General features: G+C 44.9%; 2 protein-coding genes across 2 annotated transcripts in view; both read left to right on the top strand.

Annotated features, from left to right (window-relative positions):
* Positions 1–11,475, top strand: part of UCHL3 (ubiquitin C-terminal hydrolase L3) — a 36,204-nt gene extending 24,729 nt beyond the window's left edge. The window contains exons 6-8 of the mRNA XM_088540299.1: positions 7,647–7,722; positions 10,068–10,126; positions 11,246–11,475. Of these exons, the coding sequence (XP_088396425.1) occupies positions 7,647–7,722; positions 10,068–10,126; positions 11,246–11,329 (219 nt within the window). The 3' untranslated portion in view covers positions 11,330–11,475. The remainder of the gene's footprint in view (positions 1–7,646; positions 7,723–10,067; positions 10,127–11,245) is intronic.
* A 3,706-nt stretch (positions 11,476–15,181) lies between these two features.
* The window catches only part of LOC148595794 (LIM and calponin homology domains-containing protein 1-like), a 77,158-nt gene continuing 69,627 nt past the window's right edge, over positions 15,182–22,712 (top strand). The window contains exon 1 of the mRNA XM_088540300.1: positions 15,182–15,260. Within this exon, the coding sequence (XP_088396426.1) occupies positions 15,189–15,260 (72 nt within the window). The 5' untranslated portion in view covers positions 15,182–15,188. The remainder of the gene's footprint in view (positions 15,261–22,712) is intronic.

Raw genomic sequence — 22,712 nt, 5'->3', positions numbered from 1 at the left:
TGCTAATTCGAGTTTAAGTCGGCTAAGTATGTTCTTTTTTAATATTTATGTAGTCGTCATCGTCCTCGCTGCCTTCACCACCATCCTCATCGCAGCCTCAGGTTAGCCACAGCAGAACGAAGGCTTCACCATTGTGTCACTCTGCATCCCTCTCCTGGGCCAAACGTAATCATGTAGGTCCTGCCAAAGCTACCAGTCCTTCAGTCCGTCTCCGTCGTTGGCGGCCCTTGATACGCCTTCCATCTGTGGGGCTTCATTCTGTTGTAAGTGTAGTCCATCTTCAGTCTTTTCTTACTCTGGCATGACTGGCGTTCTGCCATGTAACCTTCAGTCTTCAAAGCATCATTTTTTTTTTTTGTTGGGGTCTTTTCTCAACCATTCTTAGAGTTTTTTCTTTCTTTCTCTTTTCTTTCCCTTGCCTTGGACAGGCAAAGTTCATCACTGCATGCTTTGCTGTCCAAGTATTTTTGATTCAGCACGTGTATCAAATCATTATCAGAGCATAGATGAAGTTTGCTGTTCATGAAGTGCCTTTTTTCCCCCCTCCCCGTAGGCTTTACATCCGGCCTCTTCACCTCATCTTCATGATCTTTCATTTAGATCTGCTAAACCAAGGGGCTTCCAATTCTTTGTCATACGATATTATTTCTTCTGTGTTTGAGATCTGGTTTATGTTCTGGTATCCCAAACCTAGTCTCATTTTCTTCCATTCCAAGTCTTGCTTGATCGTCCCTTGCTGCTTCACCACAGATTAAGTGTTTTTCTGTTATCTCAAGGGACTGGCTTTCCCTTCTCACTTGACATCTGTTTCCTTATCCAGTTTTTAGAACTCCCTTTCTGGTTGAAGGTGAAGATGTCCTAACAGATAGGAGCTTTTCAGCAAATACCTTTAGCTTTTTTTTTTTTCCTTCACCCTTGGGAAATGTATCTGGAAAAAGCAGGAAAAAATGGCATGTGCACAGAGTAGCTCATATTTCTAAAATGCGCTATGACCACCATCAGAATCACTGAACTGAAAAGAGTACTTTGGAGAGATTTCATACAGCTTTTAAAGTCATCACTCTTTCTGTATGCAACAATAATAAAAAAAAAAGCATATTTTGAACTCAGTGTGCTTAAAAGTGGGACTTTTTTAATAGCCATGTTATGTCCCTAGAAATTCCTATTTGAGGTATGTGTTATCTTCTACAGAGGTGAAACAAATATTCTGACTGTGGCCCAAATAATTCCCTAGTCTGTACAGATCTGTCTTTCCAGATGTGGAAATTCTTAATCTATTTATTACTATTTAAAACAGTCCCAGAATACTTCTAGTTCTATTTAGCTTTTATACTTCTATCCTGATAAGTGTCTCAGGATGAACCTTTTCCAGTCTGCTTTCTCCTCATATGAATTATAATTGCTATTATTAATGTCTAGCTAGGAACCACGATATTATCCTTTGGAGCTAGCTAAGTGATTTAGGATTTTAGGAAACACAGAGCTACATATGGAGTTAAGTTGTCCCCAACTCATGCTTGTATTTATTTATTTATTTATTTATTTTGCTGCTTTAAACATTTTTTGCCATGGACATTGGCAAACCTCTGACTTTTTTTTTTTTTCTGGGGATTTTTTGTTTGCTAACACAACTTGGAAAATTCGACAATGTTAAATTTTTGTGATTTGAAACCGGGATCTCCTATGAATATAACCTATGGAAGCTTGGTGTGAACAAATGACTTATCAAGAAAACTTATAGATAATGAATCTATCTAACATTAAATAAGCCATGACTTGACCAGGGGTGGAAGTTACAGTGTAGTCTGTTGCGCTGGTATTGGACAACCGATGTTAGGGACTCCAGTCTGTCAAGTTTTTAAGTAAAGTGGCCTTCAACACATTGTGTCTGACAATACAAAAAGTTGCTGCCGAAGTAGATGTTAAGCTATTACTTGTTAATTCCACTTAGATTGATATAGCAAAGATTTTATTTAGCAAAGACTTGGGATGGAATACAACGCGCAGCCTGATGCTTATCGATAACTTGTTAACTGAAGACAGGGTTGTTATTATTTTTACGCTTTTGTACAGCGCACCATCAAGAAGAAATGAACTATATGTGAAGTAGTGTAACTTGGAGAAAATAGGCTTTTGGTCACTGGAGTGATTCTAGCTGGTTTAGTGGAGGGAGAGAGGAGAATACCTTCACGTTCAACCCTGTGCTCCCTGTGTCCCTAGAGCCTCGCAGCTGAGGCAGAGCGATGTTGCTGCAGAGCTGCTGGTTCTGCGGGACGTGCCGTGCAGCTGCCTGGGTCTGAGTGCGGTGGGAAGAGGTTTTAGCATTGCTCTTGCTCAGAATGCTCAGAATCCCGTGCCCTCTGAAAATTGAGGGCGGGAAAGGCATTCTGTGCACTAGGTTTGAAGTAAAAATGAACCTCCTTGTGGCTATGAGTACATTTCTCCTACTAAGTATTAATGGGTAGGCAGTAAATTCCTTCAAAATTGAGAGCAAAAGTGAATGGTGAGCTTCTGTTCCTTAAATAAATTCTGACCTGACCTTCTGCTCCTTAAATAAAACTTTCTCCTCCCAAAAGATACTTTTTTTTTTTCTCACTTGATGAAATCTCCAGATAGCTAAGGACCTGTAATAGAGAAATATGCTGAAAATACTGTACTACTGAAATACTCTGTGCAAGCCTGCTAAATTGCAGTAGGTGCAGTGAATTTTTAAGCTGTAGATAACAACATGCTTCATTGTTGTAGACTCTTCCTCAACCCATGTTATCTCTTAATTTTTCTACCTCCTCTGTTCTTTCAGTTTAGAATCTCTACTTGCCTTGGGGATGATCTTTTTTTTTGCCTCTGGTCATGGTAATCTCCTAATTTTATCTTCTTCCTCACTCTTCTCAAATGAGAAAACATGCTCTGTTGTGGGTTTTTTTTTTTTTTTTCTCTCTCTCCTCTCTCTTATCTCAGCTGCTCAAACTTTAATTTCTGTGCTGGGCTGAAGTTGCTGTTTAGCACAGCTGAATAATCAGAAAACACAGTTACTGAATAATCCTCCTGAATGCAGATGCTTTGGGCCCACCTCAGGGTTTCAGTTTCTTACTTGACATCCTCCCATGGAAAACTGAATGCTTCCATCCAGAAACTTGGATCCTATTTAGCTTGGAACTTGCGCCTTTGAGGTACAGGGAGGACATAAAGCAGTCAATAGGCTTTAAGGAGAGGGCATGGTAGAAAAGTCTGCAACAGAGCACTTGGCAGAGGAACTCCACAGGCACTGGGTGGGTCAGCACTCCCAGCTTTTCCCTTGGCATCTTTCTTTCCTAAATTCTTTTTTTTTCTGTAGGGCCACATAGGTGTGAAGGTAGCTGTAATGTGTATGTGAGGCTGCGAAGGCTCCCACATAGGGCCTTGCAGATACAGCCAACCTAGTGCAGGTTGAGCAGAAATTGAGATGGCCCTGTTCAGTGAAAATAAGCCAAAAATCATCTTGCTGAAACTTGTGATCATCGTTCCGGAGGTCTGTGTTTTAACTGAAGTGTTTTTAACCAGGTTCCAAATGCCTTTCAGAGGAATAAAAAGGAAATTTGCCGAAGGATAGTGTTAGTGTTTTCTGCACTTCAAAATGGAAACGTTACAAAGGCCTGATCAATGCCCTGTGAATTGCATCACTTTTCTTTCTTTGCTTCAAAATCTACTGAACCCAAACCACATCCACAAGTCTTCTGTGCAAATGTCTATTTGAATAGGTGTTTTTTTTTTTTTTTTTTTACTTTTTCTCATAACCCCTTGTGAGTAAAACTGTACATTTAAACCCCTATTGTTTTTTTTCTTAGATCTATTAGTTACTTTTGTCTTGATCTTTGAATTTGATGCATCTGTATCTTTTCAGTCCTCAAAGTTCTGCAAAATTGTCTTCTTGTCAGTTGTTACCACTTTTCTTCCAGAACCTGAGACTCTTGATACCAGTCTTAACTTACCCAACTTTGTTTTCTTTTGGTCACTACCTGACTATCTGTAACACAAAATACTCTTCTAACCTGGTTTGAGATTTATTGCTTCATTTCATTCTCTCAAGAGCAAGTGTAAGAGGAATAATCGGTAGATAAGATTTAGTATAAGAAACTTCCTGAAATCTGTCACGCAATATTGAGCCGGAGTTTTATACTGTGGTACTTCAGCAAAGTTCTGAGCTGAGTGAGGTGGGCGCTTGGCCAGTTTATCTGTGGGAGCAAAACAGGAATATTCTTGCCCATTTGTGCACTTGTCCCCAGAATGTTTTTTTGGGGAAAAGACATCAAATCTAGATGGAACCGGATAAACAGTTTTGTCCTAAATTAGCAACATTTGAAAACCAAAATGTTTCAAATGTATGAAAATTGAATACTGTCTTTTAGATGCTAATGGTCTAGGAATATTAACTGCGTAGGAGATGAAATGTACATTGCTAGACCAGATAATATAATTATTCTAAGAGTAGACAAGCTTCTCAACATAAATTTGTGCCATGAGGTTTCTGAAGGTTAATGCAACAGCAAGAATGCAGATTGTAGCAGCTCCTGTATGGAGGGCAGCATGCGGGACAGTGGTAAGAGGTGAAAACAAGAAATTCCCCAGAACAACAGGAGATAATGTGAATTAACAGTATGCACCTGAGAGCAGTCTGGTAAAACTGACTTTTCAGAACTGTCAGCAATAGTTCATTATTTAATCTCAATATGCAGTGGAAGGCTAGTCACATCCTCTGAAAAGTCAAGACTCAAGTCAAGACACAGGTGCCTTTAATTTAGCATCCAAAATCAGGCTGCAGAGCATCTCTGGCTCTTGTTTGAGAGCCTTGGAATGCCATTAATAATGGAGAGAAGGTTGGGATTTTTTTTTTCCTTTAATTATTTTTATTTTTCATCTTAAATCACTCTGAAGCTTGCTGGCTGTTATTTTTCAGGCTACTTTTTCCCTTAAACAGATTAAATCAGAAAGGTCGTGTTCTTGCAGTATGGGTTTTTCTAAGCCTGAAACCACAGTGCAAGCTACCTAAGCTGCTTCAGGCATTGTTGTCTTTCTGTCTTGCAGGATGGAAGAGAAATAGGAATTTTCTTTGAGTGCTGTAGCTGTTCAGAAGACTTGAAATTTGTCTTGAATCCCAGAGATTAGTTCCAAATCCTGAACAGAGAATGAATCTTTCTCAGACTCATGTGCCTTTCCCCTTCCTGATGCGTCTTCCATGTGATCATTCAAATCCGCTTTTCCCTTCTGCACATTAAGTCCTGCACACTAAGTGAAAATCGGAGGGATAGGAAATCCCCGTGCTGATACTGCTGTGACACTGCTCAAGAAGAGTGATCAAGAGGCTCCTTTGTAGCTGCTCTGAAAATACTACCTAGGGATGACCATGCAGATTGGCTTCCTCGGTCTGTGCTCCCTTGTTCTGCTAAGCATTTCTGCAGGCTGTTTATGAAAAGCAGAAAGCTTTACCAAAGATGTAGCTTCTCATGGAAACCACAAGAGACATCTTCCTGAAAGTGCTATTCCCCCTTTTTTCCCTCCCCTTGACATGTGAAATTTTCTGCCTCTAGTGCTAGAATTGCTAGAACTCAGTGCAATAGAAGTTGGCCTGAAAAGTTAATTTGCTCCTTTGGCACATGCTGATGCGGGCACGCGCCTAAACGGCTGCTTTATCCACCCAGGGAGGGCTGGAGAGATTCTAAATCAGACCTATCATATGGGAAAGGTTGAATCAGGCCCCTGTATTGCCTAAATCCTAAGCAACATATTTTTATAATGCAAAACTGACATCAGCTGGATTCGGAGCTTATTGACTCTATGTATTATGCAAAAAATTGCCAGACGAAAATACTTCTTATTTTCAAGAAATGGAATAGATGGAATAGATCTACTTCTAGTATTGTAACATTTACTAGTACCTGCATTACATGAAGAGAAATAACAGGTGAAGGAAGCTACGCATGTGATAGAAATGAAACTTTAATAATGAGATGGATCTTTCTTTCTCCCCGGGGGTGTGTATTTATTTTATGACAACTGGGAATTTAAAACACAAGAATAGCATTTCTTGCATTAAAGTAAATGGTAATAGCACTTAATGGAGGCAACTTATTTAGATTTGATGAGTTCAAAAACAACCATGACTATATTCTATGGGAATAGCGATCACTTTAAATATATTCTGTGAAAACTCAAAGGTATTTCTCTTGATGGCTCCACTGCCTCTCTTGCAGTTGTAGGTTCAGCATTTTGCACTTACAGGTTCAGCATTGAAGGCAAGGCTGAAGGCAACACATAGCTAGTCAGGGCCCTCAGTAGAGGGCAAGATAAAGGAGGGTTCAGACAGGTCCTCCTGAAGCAGCAGCTCAATCACGCCTTGCAAGTCAAGAGTCACAGAATGGTTAAGGTTGGAAGGGACCTCTAGAGATCGTCTAGTCCAACCCCTCTGCTCCAGCAGGGACACCTAGAGCACGTGGCACAGGGTGGCATCCAGGCAGGTTTGGAAGATCTCCAGAGAAGGAGACTCCACAACCTCTCTGGGCAGCCTGTTCCAGGGCTCTGTCACCCTCACTGTTACGAAATTTTTCCCTAAGTTCCTGTGGAACTTTTGGTCCTTCAGTTTGTGGCTGTTTCCTCTTGTCCTGTCACTGGCCACTACTGAAGAGAGGCTGGCCCCAGATGTTGGGAATCCCAAATGTTGGGAGTCTCAGAGATTTGTCCTCTGAAAATAGACTGGAGATTCTTGTCCTGTCTAGTCAAGTCCGGTTGCGCCCAAGGAGTCAGAAACCAAACATTAGGCATTAAGGAGTTTTTCCTCATAAAGTGGGTCTAGATGGTAGCAGTTGTTCCATTCACTGTGGCACTTCCTCAGCCCAGATTTCCTAGCTAGCAGCTTTGGGGTGATGCAGTTGGCAGCAGCTGGCATGAGGACGCCTGCGAGGTCTTTGCCTGGGCTGGGATGAGGTGGCCGGCGTGGGCCTGGGCATGGGCTCCGTTTTTCCAGCCCTTGGGCTCCTGTAGCCCCACACGTGGGTGTGCGCCGGGGCTGGAGGCTGCCCCTCGCTCTCGTGTGGGGCTCGAGCGCTGCCAGCCACCGTTTTGGGGGGTTCCCAGGAACTCGCCGAAGCCTGCGGCTTTTCCAGCGACGGAGCTACGAGCATCTCTGGGGATTTGCCCCTCCGTCTGCCTAGCACATGCCCAAGAGGGAGCACGAGCCCTGGGAATGTCTGGGGGGGAGGACGTGGCGACTGTCACAGAAGTGACTGGCAAGCAGGACTAACCTGCCCGAGGCAATGCAGGACAGGGCTCAGCCCGGGAGCTGCTCTTTGTATAAATGCCTGTTTTTAACCCTGATGTATCTGAGACGACCCTACTTGTAATCCGGTAGTGAAAAAAGAAGCTTCTACGTAAACCTACTGTTGGAAACCCCTTCAGCTGCCTTACTGAAATGGTTCTTACTGATGAATGCATTTGCAGGAAGCAATTTTATATTTCAAAATGTCCTGCTCTCTGCATAGGGCCACAATGTGCTGCTCCATGTGAGCTTCATCCTTCTGCTCGCCGGGGTTTGTGTGTTGTGATGTGCATTCTGGTAAACTGCCTTGGAATAAGGGTGTTGGTGAGCACAATATGTTTTTTGTTTTGTTTTGCAGGCACCAAGTATAGATGAAAAAGTAGATCTTCACTTTATTGCATTAGTTAATGTAGGTGGTCATCTCTATGAATTGGGTAAGAACATTTTTTATTCTTACTTTCTATTTATTTGAATTGAATATGAGTTGTATTTAAAAAAAAATCATTTGTTTTATATTATTTGGTATCTTGAAGGGCTTAGGTTCTTTTCAACTGCCTCCTAGGTTTTGTTTGAGAGTATTGGGGGGACTTTTTGTCAAATAATTGGAACCAAGAAGAATTCTTTCTTGGAAGCAATCACACTTTCAGAGAGGAAAATACTGTTATAGCGATGTCCCTGAATTGCTTGGGGAAGCAATTAATAGATTCCATGCAACTGCAGGAGCTATAGCTAAGTTATTGAATAGTGCTATAGTTAATGGCGGTCAAAATACTAGTAGATGCTAATATGTTGCAAATTATTATTTATATATATTAATAAATATATAATATTTATTATGTATAGGCTGGTTATTCTCTTTATTTCCCTTTCTGTGGTCGCTAGACAGTTAATTCTAAACAGCAGCCTCTGTTTTTCAAATTACTTACAGCTATTTTTCCCCCCTTTTCATATGGTGTGGCACCAAGTTCTGTTCAGATACTCTGTAATGATTCTAATCTTAAACATGTTGCTGGGCAACTAGGTTTTGCTGCAGACGCTTCAGGAAACTAGTGGGGAGATTAGGATTTAAAAACTGCAAGTCACTCTGGTCTTTCCTGAAGTAATTTCTGCAATATTTTATGGTAGGGACATCTGCTATTTCTGGGCATTTAAAGCCTCCTGAAAAGCAACATGTTACTAAGCAATGCCCGTGACAGAGGACAAATAATTAAAACCTAGGGCATAAGTAATATGTAAGACATGCTTTTTTTAATACGAAGGTGAATATAAGAACTGAGAACAGTGATCAACATTAAGAATTGATGATCAGTAGGCGCAGATTTCTGCTTTGCTATGGTGCAGTATAGGTGATGTCAGTGGACTAGATGAACTAGGCAACTTCTGTGGGTTGTAGGTATTTTGTGACAATGAGTTTAAGCACATGTTGCACGTGATGATGGCTGGCTCATTTCCTCTTAGTGTGCATTAATTGCAGCACCCTGCAAACAATGATTACATATTTATCTAATTTCCACTCCATAAGAATGATGCAAGCTAAAATTCCCTTTCTTTTCCTGCTAAAACTGAAAATGAGCTCCACCGTGTAGCGGAATGCTAGTACTATTTCCTTTCTGCCTAAAATAACTTGTCTCTGTGCTGGCGGAAGCAAGTAAAAAGCCCTTGGAAGCAGGGAAGGGGCGAAGGTTTTTCCGTTCACTCGCTGGCTTCAAGCAGTGCGGCGGCTCGAGGGAACCGTGTGGACATGAAACGCTCGCCGTGGTTTTGCCATGGAGAGCATGTTGCTGATAGGCAGATGGAATTAAAGCGCTGCTGTGCCCAGGTGTATATAAAAATTGCAGGGGCCCTTGGCCTGGCGCAGCGCAGGGCGTTGGGTCCTGCCCGCTGCCGTGGTCGGGGGGCTTTGCCTTGTTCCCGTTCCATCACGCTGCCTCTCTGAGCAGGAGGGCGTCTGCTCTGGTGAGAGCGCAAGTGCTCGAGCCGAGAACCTATTTTTAGTTGGGGAAAATGTAGTGTAGGCGCCCTGCCAAATTCAGGGGAATCTTTGGGGAGGGGAGACTCCCGTCAAAGAGAGGATGGAGCCAAGGGGAATCTGAGCTAGTAAATACTTGAGATATCCTGACGTGTTCTCATACTGTTGCCTCTTCACAAGTAATCTGAAACTTTTTAAGAGTTTCCTGCAGACAAAAGCATAAAAATAGATGGTAGCAGCACTATTATCTTGCAAATAATAATTTAAAAAATGGCTATAGCAACTATTTTAAATGTTATGAACTTACTTAATATCTAAATCCTTGGGGTTTTGTTCACTGTCCTTTTTAATTAGAACAGTATTTCAGTTATGCCGCTGGCTCTCCAAGCTCTCGGAGAGAGTGAGGGGTTTGGTAGGAGGCCTTGGTGCCAGTTGTCAAAGACCACGAACCCCAGCAGTCTGTCTGCACACAGCCTCTAAGAGGAGCTGCACTCGTTCTTCTCTGCTTGGGACACCGAAGTACCACGCCAGCGCTAAAGCAAGTGCAAATCACAACTTAAAAGAAGAAAAAAACTAAAATAATTAAATACCCTGTACAGATTGCACATAACAGTATCTTGTGAAGCAGTAAGCTGTGAGGGAGAGATCAGGCAGTAGTTGCACATTATAATTTGTAATTTTTTTTTAATGAAAAATCAGGTGGAACTTATGTAGGTAGAGAGAAAAGTCTATTTAAATTATTCTTTCTGCAGAAAACCATCTTTTATGTTTTCATTTTTTTAAATGCTTTGTTTAATCCTGTTCCAACAGATGGGCGCAAGCCATTTCCAGTAAACCATGGGGAAACCAGTGACGACTCTTTCTTAGAGGTAGGACCAGAAAGCCCTGCTAGGTGGTGCTAAACAGAATTCAGACCTGCTGTATTTATGCTTGTCTTGGTTTAGAGTGAGTGGGATGGTGAGACCAGCAGGTTCACTCCGTTTTAAAATGGATATATCAGAATGCACGTGGTGTGACTGTGGATGAGAGAGTATCACAATGTAAAAGCAAGAAATGTCTGGAGGGTTGATGATAAAAGATGAGCAGGCAATTCAGCATGTGTACCAAGAGCTTCCTATCTACTGGTGACACATGAGGTGAAGAGATCACCTAATAGTAATTTTTCATTAGCTTTGCTTTAGTTATAGGTTAATGGGTGCCCTGCTGGACATAGACCGAATCCTTTTCCAGCACTTCTCGTCTCTTGTCCTTTCTTCCTTGCCAAGTTGAGTTTCAGCTGAGAAATGAATTCAAAAGGATCACACCTAATTGGGGGAATACACCCTCATCCCAAGAGAGGGATACCAAGCTGAAGCTGCGAGAGTGCAAAGTCTAGGTCTGACTACTAGAGTATCCAGTCTGGATTAGCTTTAGAAAAAGAAGGAACTAGGGAAACTCAAAAAGAAACAAACCTCTTCGAGTTTAATAGTGTTCCCTTAATCCCTGAAAAGTGCGTGCGATTCGTGCCTGTTCGGAGTTGGGGCGGAAGTTGGGTAAAGCTTTTATTCCTTCATATGTGGTGCTTTTTTTTCTATTTTACTGATAACATGTGCTCTCCATATTGCACCCTAAAGCTAGAGGAGGGCGTTATTTATCATCCTTCCCTTACCCCACACAGCTTAGGTTCTGCTTGAGACAAACAAATGAAGTTTCTGAATACAGCAGGACTGGTAAAGGCAAGCCTGAGTTGCCCTGGGAAAGTCAGAACAGCACAGGCCTGATGCAAAAAGCAGCATTCAGTAACAAGAACTGATAAGGTCCCGTATACAACTTCTGCTCTCTTCTGCTGCTTTCATGAGCACTATAAATATATCTTGAGTAGGGACAACTTGAATGAGAAATACAGTTAAAATCAATTTGTCTCATGAGTCATCCTCTAGGGAAAGGTTGGTATTTGGTTGCATTTCACTTTCTTTTTGAAGTAAGGCTGTTCGTTTGTTTTCTTTCAGGATGCAATAGAAGTTTGCAAGAAATTCATGGAACGTGACCCAGAAGAATTAAGATTTAATGCAATTGCACTGTCTGCAGCTTAAGCCTTTTTCAGTTGGGCTCATCTGTCACCATGTATTGTAACAATAAAACTCTTGCCATATGTTAATAGTAGAGATTTTGATACTTCCCTAACGTTCTGATTAACTGTAGCACATGTGGAATAAACTTTGGATTTGTCCTTGCTCTATCTTGCTGCTCGTTCCTAAAGCAAATGGGGTACCTGCATACACACACATGCCCTTCGTGTAAGACATTTGTGTTCAGGAGTGGCTTTCTGTTTTCTCTCAGTCCCCCTTAGAAGGTTTGTGAGTTGCTGTCTGTCATGTTCCATGCCAAGTCATCAGCATAGTAGTGATGCAGTGAATTTAGAGCAGGATTATCATTCACACCTAACACTTGGAGGAGAGCGTGTGCTATGGTAATGGCTAGAAACTTTGCAGTCTGAGGCTGTGCCTCTTACTTCTAGCTCAAGCAATACAGGTAATAAATACAGTGTAAGAACTTTTCAGGTGACTCAAAAGGTAAAGGCGTTTTTTCACTACATGACTTGTTAATAAAGAAACAGAATTTTAAAAAGCCTAAACAGAGGACAATTTCTATTTGCTGTTGGTGAGCACTTATCATTTGAAAGCTATCTTATCTCTAAGTTTTAAATAAGAAATTAATTTTGCTTTTCAAGCCTAATGACCTAAATAAACTGCTGAAAGCTTTAGTTAAACCACTGCTTGCTATTTTGGGGGGAAAATGAATTTTTACTAAAAAAAAAAAAAAAAAAAGCCATTGTAGTAGTAAGTACAAGTTCAAATACTAGGGCTGGGAACCCACAGATGAATACAACAGTGTGGGATATCTCACATAACTGAAACAAATGATAGAAAAGTAGTGTTTTTTAATGAAACCTGTGTCACGGGACCAAAAGCCATCCCATTGATTTTAAGACAGATGTGATGGTTGCCTGTCACAGGGTGATGATGTGATGGTCATATTGTTCTCCTTTAGGGGACACCTGCTGGGAATTTCTCCAGTGGTGCCACTGGCTGCTGCGTGATGCCCTCCCCTCCACTCCCCTCCCTCCTAGCAGTGACCGATTTCTTTGCTGACTTTAATAATGCTCTTGAGGAGGGCTGAACAACCTTAACGCTTTGGGATTCTTGTAAAGAAGGTGTTGGGGGTTTGTTTGTTTGTTTTTGAGATTTTGTGGTATTACTCCTTGATTTGTTGCTTTGAAGGGGAAGGATTCGGCTTGGCTTCCTGGGCAGGCAGTTGGCGAGAGCGGCTGCTCCTGGGTGTCCCCGCGCTGCTCTCAGCTCTTGCTGTCCCTCCTCTGCCCGTGCAGGTGCTCGTGCTGCAGCCCTCTGGCACAGTTCTCCTTCTTTACAGAAAAGCAACAGGCCTGGGAGGCTCTCTTATCACTTAAGAACATCTTTTGCACTCTGAAGAAAAACAGTATCTGTTTAATAAAGTCACCTACAGAGTCCTCTGACAACAGAGTGTTTTCTGTGAGCGAGCTGTTGGAAAAGAGCAGAGAGCAACACTGATGAGCTGCCACATGCAGAATGTTTTTCTCCCAATAAAATGTAGTAGTGTTCAGAAAACTTGTGCTACAGAAGCTTGCTTTGCCTTGCCATGCTCAGCCCTAAAGCCCTGAACTTTCCTTTTACAGAGCTGTCAGTTTTTATTAAGCAGACCCAACTGCCCTGTTTTCCTGCTGCAAACAGAAAATCCAATCAAAGTTGCCACAGTGTAATTGGGCCATTGCATATTTTGTGCTAAAGATGACTCGGAAGATTCTAGTTAGGAAACAGAGCCATAACTCAGATAAAAATAATGCCAGGAAATACCCACACCCGTCAGCGTTCAGGTGGTGCCTGTATTTTTAGGTGCCAAATGTGGGATGCTAAACACTTCTAGGAGCAGAGCATTTTTGTAAATATTTATTGCATACCCAAAACAACTTCAGGACTGCACTTTTATCAGGTATCACGGAGGGTAGAGTAGCAGAAGCGGGGCAGCCCCCTCCGCCTCCCGACGCATCCAGTTATGGAAGCAGTGCCCGGAGGAGGGAAGGGAGGGAGCGTGTCCAGCCCCTCCGCGTGGAGCTGGTGTCCTCCTCGCGGCTCAGCAGTGCCCAACCTTTCGAGTGTATCACCACACATTTCTCCACCGCATCACAAGCATTTTGTTGGGAAACAGTAAGGAGTTAAGGGACGGAGTAATGTGGGTTTTTTTTTTTTTCCTTTTAATCATGGCTGTGTTATTAAAACAAGGTGAGAAGGAAAAAAAATGCCTATGTCATATTTAGAAAATAAATAACAGCTCCCATTTAGAAAATAAATAGTGTCTTGTGTTAAGAAGGGAAAAAAAGACTGCCTTGATGGAAAATATTTTGGCGCCAAGTATTTTGGGAACACTTTAGGAAGAGAATATGACATCAGCTGTTGCTTGACTTACCCTGGGTAGGCACACCCAGGGAAAGGCTCTATTTTGCAGATCAGTGTTTGCTACTCACGTCACCATTAACTAGCAGTTGTGCCTGGGGTCTACAATCCTTTTCTGATCTACAAAGCCAATAACTTACTTTGTTGGTGCAAAGGAATCCTGAACTGTCTTGCTGGGTTTTCCTTACCTAGGAGAGCCAATAATTTAAAATTCACTTTGAAGAAGAAACGTATATCCTGGAATTCAGCGTTTTTACTCATGTAGACTGAACAGCTCCTGCATGAAAGCTGCTGTGGTCCTCCTAGAAGGAGGATTTACTGAGATGCTTCATGTAAAAAGTTGCACGCTTTAATCATATGGAAGGTCATCTGATTCGCCTCAAGTTGTCATAAAACAACCACAAGCAGGTGTGAAAACTTGGGAACCATTTTCTTCAACATGACTTCTTTTACTAAACTTTTTCCATAGAAATTTATTTCCAAATAAATAATTTCCATGATGCTCTTGGTTATTACTGCCTTTTCCTCCTACCTAAGGTTGAACATCCTGCTTTATACTAGGTGAAAGGGAGGCCTTGATGGGAAATGCCAGAGTAGGTCTCCAAGCAAAGCTTTTAGTGAGGACAACTCATGCGACCTGCTGTTGGTCAGCAGCAGCACCTGCCCACTGACATTTTTAAGGTTTGTAGTGAAGAGTGATAAATACTGAGAGGAGAGGGTAGTTTTGCTTCATTCACACATTTCACAAAAGAAATACATGTTCTTGGTTTATATTTGGTCTTACGATGGAGCCAGCATGGAGCAGGAAAGAGGAGTAAAGAGAGAAATACCGCAGCTTTCATTGCTACTTTGTCCATGGCTGCCTCCCTAGCACTGAGCTCTTAACTCATACCCCACCCTGAGGAGCTAATTACGTGATTTCTGTGTATTTACCACTTAAATAAATCTCCAGTGCATCTGGTGGAATTAACTCCGATGTGAATAGCGGGGTTTTCATTTGCGTACTGCACAAGGCAGAGGTTGGCACACCGCACACACCACACCATGTCAGCAGGAGACGGAATCGACGGGAGATGCCCAGTCCTGCGCTGAGCAGGACGTGCTCGGAGCACGACGGGGAGCGACCCGCACCCCGGGCCAGCAGGCCCAGGAGAGCACCGCGCGCGCGGGGCAATCCCAGGTCTCCAAGTCGCCTTTTCTTCACATCCCGTAACCCTACGCGGCGCTCCGGCCCAGCCCTTGCCCGGGGAAAGGAAAAAGGACCGAGCTGGGCCGAGGAGGAGCGGAGGGGCCCGCGCGGGCGCCCGTCCCGCGCCCTCCCCGCGGGGCCGGCGCCGTGGGCGGCGCGCGGCGGGGCGGGGCGGGGCGGCCGGGCCGCGCGGGGCGTTAAAAGGCGGCGGCCCCAGCGCGCGGGGCTGCCCGCGCCGCCGCCGCCCGCTCCGCTGCCCTCGCCGCGGCCGCCATGGAGGGCGCTGAGGCGGAGGGCGAGCGCCGCTGCGAGGCCGCCTTCGCCGAGGCGCGCCGCTGGGTCGAGGTGAGCGCCGCGCCGCCGTCACCCTCCCTCCTGCTCCTCCTCGTCCCGCCGGGCGGCTGGGCATGGGCACGGGCACGGGGCGGCCCTGTCCTTCCCCGCTCCCGTGACGAGCGCGCGGCTCCGCGCTGCCTGCCGCGGCACGCGTGGGCCCCCCGCGCTCCCCCGGGCCGCGGCGCGCGTGGGCGACGCGGCGCTTCGGGGAACGGCGGCAGCGCCCGTTTCCCCGCGCGCTCCCGGAGCGCGCCCGGGCGTTCCCCGTCACGCGTATTTTAACGGCAGGAGGACTCCGGGCTCGCGCTGCACGTGCCGCCGCTCGCCCGAGGTGACAGTCGTGTTGCCAGAAGCGCCTCTCCAGCAAGTGGCATCAGGAGAGTAAATAGTCGCAGAAATCCCCATTCTTTGCAAACTTATTTCCCGGGCCCTGAGCTCGGGCGTCTTCTCCTTCTCCGGCAGAGGCGATGCCCTGGAGGGCAGCAGCACGGGGGGCAACAGGGCTCAGCAGCGTGTGCAGTGTGTCCCCCTGTGCAGGGGGAAACGGCGTGTTGGGCTCCCGCTGCATCCCCCGGGGCCGCGCGCTGTGCCTGCCCTGCGCGATGGGAAGAGCTGCCGCCGTGTACAGCAACGTTTCGGCTTACCCTATGGGTAAACTTCGTATTTAAAATAGGTTAACTTAAAAAAGGAGGTATTGGTGAACAGGATGTTCAGTGTTCTGTAATGGAGAAGGGAAATGTAAATATTTATTCCTGTAGGAAACAAGGTTTGCATTTCCGAGAGTACTTTGCATTTCTCTACTTTTTAAATGCAGATTTTTTTTTTTTTTTTTTTTAAACTGTTTACGTTGTCCTTTTAGAGGAATAATTTTTTTTTTTTTTTTTTTTTTTTTAAGATGAGACTTAGGTGGAAGTTTTGTGACTCTCAGTACGATAGTGGTTGAGAGCAAAACCTGAAATAGTGAGTCCTCTAAATTAAGCCATTACCTCTGAAGGTGAGGTAATGGCTGTTCAGGATCTTCACGTTTTTGTGTTTTGGTAGGATTTTATGTGCCTCTGACAGAGGACGATGAAGACATCCAAGCACGAGCTGGCATATGTATGTTTAAAATGGCTGGAGAAATCTCTGTGTAAACTGTTGATAATTCTCTGTGCTGAGGAAATCTGCAGCAGCAAATACTCTACCGTTTTCGCACAGAGCTTTGCAGAATTTGGGATTGAAAAGCTTCAGGAAACCTCTGCTCAGATGCTGAAACTGAGGGGCTTGTTGTATTGGCATTTGGTAGCTGCATTTATCGTATCTGGATGGGTGGGTAAAAATGAGAATAGATATGCAGAAAATATCTGAAGCTTTAGGTGAAGATTCTGGTAAGGGTGAGCAGAGCCCTTGGGTGGGATCCCAGGTGGGAGCTGGTGACCCCTGTCCTGCCTGTTCCCAACTGGGCTCCCACCGTGAGGGGAGCGGTGCCGCTTGTCTGGGCCTTACGCTAGGCAGAAGGAAGCACCCCTGATTGATAACAGTGAAGCTTTTTAGCTAGTCCTAGTCAATGAGCAGAAGGAAGGATGTTGTGGCTTGTCCCAGCATTGAGCGCTCCCGTGGGAGGTGGTTGATGGTTGTTGGCGAGGTGGCTGTCCAACATATCAGCTTATCTTGGAGAGAGAGCAGTCACTTCCTGGGCCAGGCTTGTCGGGAGCCCCTGTGCCGGCGGTTTGCTGAGCCAGCCTGGCAGGGAACCGCGTTGGCACGTTCCTGCATCCGTGATTTCTGGGGTGTGTGGAGTGGTGCGTGAGAGCCAATGCTGAGGAAAACCACGCACAGCTGGACCTCGACTTGGCACCTTGCCTGGGCCTGTGGTGTGTGCCGGCAGTTGAATAAAACACCGAAATAGCCCGACTTCAAAATTATCTAGTGTAGCGTAACGCTTGCCAAAGCTAGAAATAGTTCAGTTTTAAAGATGATTTGGTTAGCTCTGTTCCATATTACAGCTTCAGAAAGCCAGAAGCTGCCCCTCCAAACGCTCTTGAACGCCCCGGATGGCGAGGCCTGCTTCCCCACGGCGGGGCCGCCTCGAGGCGTGCGGGAGCCGTCCTCCCGCCTCGTCCTGGCCGCTTCCCCGAGGCAGGGCTGCCTCGAGGCGTGCGGGAGCCGTCCTCCCGCCTGGTCCTCGCCGCTTCCTGAGGCAGGGCTGCCTCGAGGCGTGCGGGAGCCGTCCTCCCGCCTGGTCCTCGCCGCTTCCCGAGGCAGGGCCGCCTCGAGGCGTGCGGGAGCCGTCCTCCCGCCTCGTCCTGGCCGGTGCCCCTGTGAGCGAGGGGAGATGCTGTGCTGCCGCTCCTCCCCGAAGCCTCCTCTCGGGGTGGAGGAGGGACAGTGAGGAGGAAGCCGTGTCGCATGTGCTGCGTTTTTGTGCAGCCGCTCTGCTCGCATCCCCCGTCTCGCCTGAACCCGCATCGTCAGGTGAACGTCTCTAGCTTGAAACTGTTTGTGGAGGCAGCTTGAAACCTGACCTGGGATGTCTGTAAATGTTTAGTTAGAGGGCCCGGAGGCAAATAACGCTGCTTGTGGGTGTGTGTTTTCCCTCTTTCTCCCAAAGTAGCTGGGTCTGGCGTGCGGGTGCTGTGTGAGGGGGCGGGTAGTGTGTGTTCCCCTATGAGGAGCCACAAGGGCTGCTTGGCCAGCACCGCTGAAGGGGTGAAATGGTGCTGGGCCCAAGGCCTTCTGTGATTGCAGAGATTCCTGGGGCTTCTCACAAGTGGGATTTCCTCCCTTAAGGACCTGATTTGTCTGGGTGCTCTTGTGCGAGTAGTGGCCCCTTGGTTACTGAGCTCCTTGAGACTCTTCATGTGAGTCATCTTCCTTGGTGGTTTAGAACTATCTAGTGCACGTGGGATATTTGCAAAAATTTTCCCTGAAAAAACCCTCAAGCTCCCTGCCTGTAAAACTTGGAGAGCAAATTTGCAGGGTGTCCAAGTACAAGGTGTCACTTGAAGGTAAAACCTGAGGGCTAGGGCTGCTCACTGAAGTCTTTTGGTTTGTGCAGGCAGCACAGCAGTCAAGCGCAGTGCAGGTCTTTGACATGTGGTCGCCAAATGTTTCTGTTTGTTGAAATAGCTCTAAGCCTGCCTTTCTACTGTATATTTTTACGGCTTCTGAAAATGTAGCAAGAGGTCCAGAAATGTTTTTCGTGCGTTTGCACAAAGATCTTACCTTGGTGAGTTTTAGCTGTGGTTTTTCCCTCCAAGCATGAGTGCAGCATGTGCTGCATGTGAGCTGGGAGCAGCTTCCACATCCACAGTTAGTTTCCCCATCTTGGGCATCTTTATTTCAATTGCACTCAGCTTTATGAGCAGTTTTCTCTTGAATCCAAGCACGGTGCGCTCAGATGGGGAGCAGCCAGACGGCCCGTGCCCTGGATGTTTTCAAAAGGAAAACTCTCGTTTAACCAAGGAGGCCAAGTCTCAATATATTGCGTTGCCTAAACCGTATCTAATACTGAGTAATTCTATCAAGTCATAAAACCTGGGTGGGCTGGTTTCTGGAGAGCTTCTTAGAGTGCTGCTGCCAGAGCCTTGCCTGCCTCCTTAATGTCTGTGTAAGGGACATGCTTAGGCTCCCATTAAGCAGATGCATCAATATTTCATTATTGTATGTAGTTTCTTGGCAGTAAGCCCTTGCTAGAATAAGTGTATCCAATTAATATATAAACACAAATGGATACAGAAGTGTACGTAGTGTTAAATAAATACTATGGGGATGTAAATCCTAGAGTTAATGTTCTCACTGGCTGCAGACTGAGTGCTGTGTCAAACTGCCATATAACAGCAATAACTTTTTGAAAGGGGAAGAGTAATATGTGTTTGTGTGTATATCCATCTATATGTTTTCTTAACCTGGTTAAGCATTTTTCTCTCTTTTCTTTCCAGAGATTGGAAGGAAGACAAGTTATCCATGGTATCCATGGAGGGCTGGGCAAGGGAGAAATGGGACTTTTTTGAGAATAAAATCATTTTACTCATTCCTGCAAAGTGTTTTTTTTTTCCTCGCGTTGTTGGCTTTCTTTTTATTTATGTTCATTACATATTAAGATTTCTTCAAGCCTGTCTTTACCTGCTGGATGATGTGTATGAGCAGCTGAGGTCCCAGTGCGGCTGCTCCCTTTGCAGGTGGCTGCCAGCTCAGGAGTTTGCAGAGTTATTTTCAAGTTGTGCATTAAATTAGCATCTGCAGGCACTTTAAGAGAAATAATTAACTTGCTGAGAATGTCTTGTGTGCTGCAGAAATGTAATGCTGCTGAAAATGATCTATGGACTAGCAAAGAATCCAAGCGAGTTTTTGTTTTTTCATGCTCTGAATGTTGAGGCTACCAACTAGAGTCAGCCATGGAGCTACTATTGCTCTTTCTTCATTGTTCCTTTTGAGAGCTATGGCCTGATCCTTTCTTTTTTGGTTGTGTATGTCTTTTCCCCCATAGTTTGGGGGAGAGGTGCTCATGTCATCCATCTTCACCCCCTGCATCACTGTGAACTGCCTTCTAGCACCTTCTCTTTGTCAAACACTTTTTTTTTTTCCCCCCCAGTGTTTTAAGTTCTTAACAAGCACTTGGGTGTATTATATTAGGCTGTGACCTTGCTGAGCTTTGGAAAACACTTGGTTTTTATTGTGTTTTAAGAACCAGATACATTCCAGCTGTTTCTTGTACCTACCACTCTTTGTCTCTAAAGTTTCTTAGAGCTCTAATCTTCTGCAGGAGTGAAGGGGGGAGGGGAAGAAATAAAAATAAAAAATAAAAAAAAAAACCTTTTTTGCTTAATGAGACTAACATAACTTTAAGTATTGTTTTTAAAATGGACTTTCCAACTTGAGCTATTTAATGAAAGCCACCATGTGTTCTCAGCCTTAGTATACTGGAAACGTGTGTGCTGATTTAAGGTGTGCTTAGCACACCTCGTGTACCATACGAGTGACCTTAGGAGGGGGGCTTGGGTGAGGCTGGTTTTCACATATTTCATTACTGTGAATCCAAGTGAAAATCTATCTTTAAAGGAATGTAGTGATTAAACTATTTTAAAATGGATTCTTTGGTCTATCTTACCACAGAACTTCTGTAAGCAGTCGTATATTTAGCATTTTATGAATAATGCTATTTTTGTCAATGAAAAGAAAGTCATATGGATCCAATTCTCTGCATGCTATCTTCCAATTGGACATTTAGCTGTAAAGCTCTCATTTGTGCTGCACTGAAAAGGGAAACTTGACTTCAGCTGTTTTGCATGTGTGGTGCAAGACTTGGGATATTCTTAAAAGCGCATGAGATGTGAGTTATGTGGTTGGGTTTTTTGTACCAACTAAAGTGAAGGTCCTAAGTGATCAGGAGATGATTCAGCTCTGAATCCTGTTAGAAAATAACCCAATGCTAAGCAGAGGAGACACCTCTTAACTCTGATGGGCACTGGTAGGTGTTGGGTTGACCTGTCCTCCCAGAGGAGGTGCTGTGAGGCTGGGCTTTGGTGTTTGCTGGAGATAGGTGGTATGGAAGCCCCTTCTCCCACCTCCTTTTGGGGTGGCAACAGCCTTTGTCTGCCCCTCTGGTGACTTGGTGGCAGCAGTGAACCCGGTGGGTCTTGGCCACCTGTCTGGCTGTACCTGCGCCTCGTGGGAGGCAGGGAGGACCCCGGGCCCTGCAGGGGAGCCGTGGGGAGCCAGGGCTGCTGCTCGGTTGCAAGCTGTCTGGGCAGGCAGTGAGGAGAGGCAAACACCTGAGTTTAGGCAAATGGCCTCTCTCCTGGAGGCCTCGAGTCACCTGCCCCATTCATTGCCCTGTTCCCTTCCTTGCCTGGCTTGGGAGTTGCCTGCCAGTGCCTGGAGCTTAGCTCCGAGTGAGACACCCGAGTGCAGGAGGCTGGGTTCCCTCTGTCCCCAGCCTCTTTAGGATGAGCTTCATCAGACTTATAAATAGATTTGAAATTGCTTTAAGTAGATACTCTGCCAGGAATCTCTGGGCCAAAGCTTTTGAAAGCATCTGATTCATGCCTGTAAACTGATTTGGGCTATGGCAGAAAAGGTCCTGACGTCTCACGAGAGTTTCTTTGCTTGGTAGATGGTCCATTAGGCATATGGGGCCATCTGGCCCAACAGTTCTTGTGACTGCTTGCCATTCCAGGGTGCAATCTAACCCCAGATCTAATCTCCAGTGTCACTTGCAAATTCTTTCCTGAAAGTGCTTTATTGGCTCTATTTTTTTTTTTTGGGTCCTCCTTCAGGAAGGAATTTGAAAAATTCAGCTCGTGGAGTTTGTTCAGAGACTTTCTACATGGTCAAATGATCATATTAGTTTGTAAATTGTCATGTGAACTTTTTTCTTTTTAAGAAAAAACTTTTCTTCATCGCCACAGTCCCTTTGACATCTGTTTTAAGATTCTAGATTGACATTATTTATGTATTTACTTAGTAGCAACAGCTGTCCTACTGCCTTGAAGTGTTTCTTTGGATGTTGCTCCAGGTTAGGTAGAGGACAAAACTAGAAATTACTGTGCTTCTATAGGAAAAAATCTTTCCCATTTGTCATTCTGCCCCGTGTATAATTGCCACCAGACAAAATGCATATATCTGATTTATCTTGGAAGGAAATCCTGAGGCAAAAATGAGCTAGATACTTGCTTGGAGATTCCTTTTGCAAACAGAGAAGGGTTGTAACACGGTGATGTTGATTATCTTGGCCAACTAAGAAGCCCTCACTTCTGTAGAGCTCTTGTTTGAAGTGGCACGTGGGCCTCCTCACCGAGTTCTGATCATTCGGGAAAGTCTCTCTGGTCTGGAGAGTGACATGAAGGAAGAACGTGAGGGCTCTGGGTACTGATGGGTATCTGCCACAGACTGAATTTAAAAAAACAGCTGATAAAATAAACATGGGCTTGATGCTTATTCAAGCAGGTATTTCCTCACAACTGAATCTTATGTGTAGACAGGCTTTTTCACAGACAAATCCCCATTAAGATGCACAGACTTGGTTGCTCACTGTTCATTTAGCTTTAATGCATCTGATAAAATCCCAAAGTCTTCCGTGACTTTGGTACAGGTCCTGGCGACGTGGGCTGTGATCTTAGAGAGCCTCGCTGAAGTCTCCAGCCAGTTCTGCGCAGCAAGAGCTGGTGTGTGGGGTTGAGGACAGTGTGTGGGGCAGGAATGATGGGGAGATGCTTGGGGTGCAGAGATGAGAAAAGTGCTCCTGAGGTTATCTGCAAATAACTACTTGTGACCAGAGTGGATTTCTTACTGGGTGAGTGTTTCTATTATGAAATTCTGTAGAGCGTGGGGTAGTTTTAAAATCTAGGTGTGTTTCTTCTTGCTTAAAAGATGCAGGAGTAAATGTGTCAGGCTTAATATATTGGGCAACTATACCTATCAACCTTATTTTGCAAGCATCTAAATACTAAAAAAGTCAGTTTCATCTGCTTTAGAAGTAAT

This window comes from Tinamus guttatus, unplaced genomic scaffold, assembly GCF_059628265.1.
Source record: "Tinamus guttatus ecotype Peru unplaced genomic scaffold, ASM5962826v1 Tinamus_guttatus_pri_ptg000058l, whole genome shotgun sequence".
In the NCBI taxonomy this organism is placed as follows: Eukaryota; Metazoa; Chordata; class Aves; order Tinamiformes; family Tinamidae; genus Tinamus; species Tinamus guttatus.
Note: the sequence above shows the minus strand (reverse complement) of the source record. Positions and strands in the feature narration are given on the sequence as shown.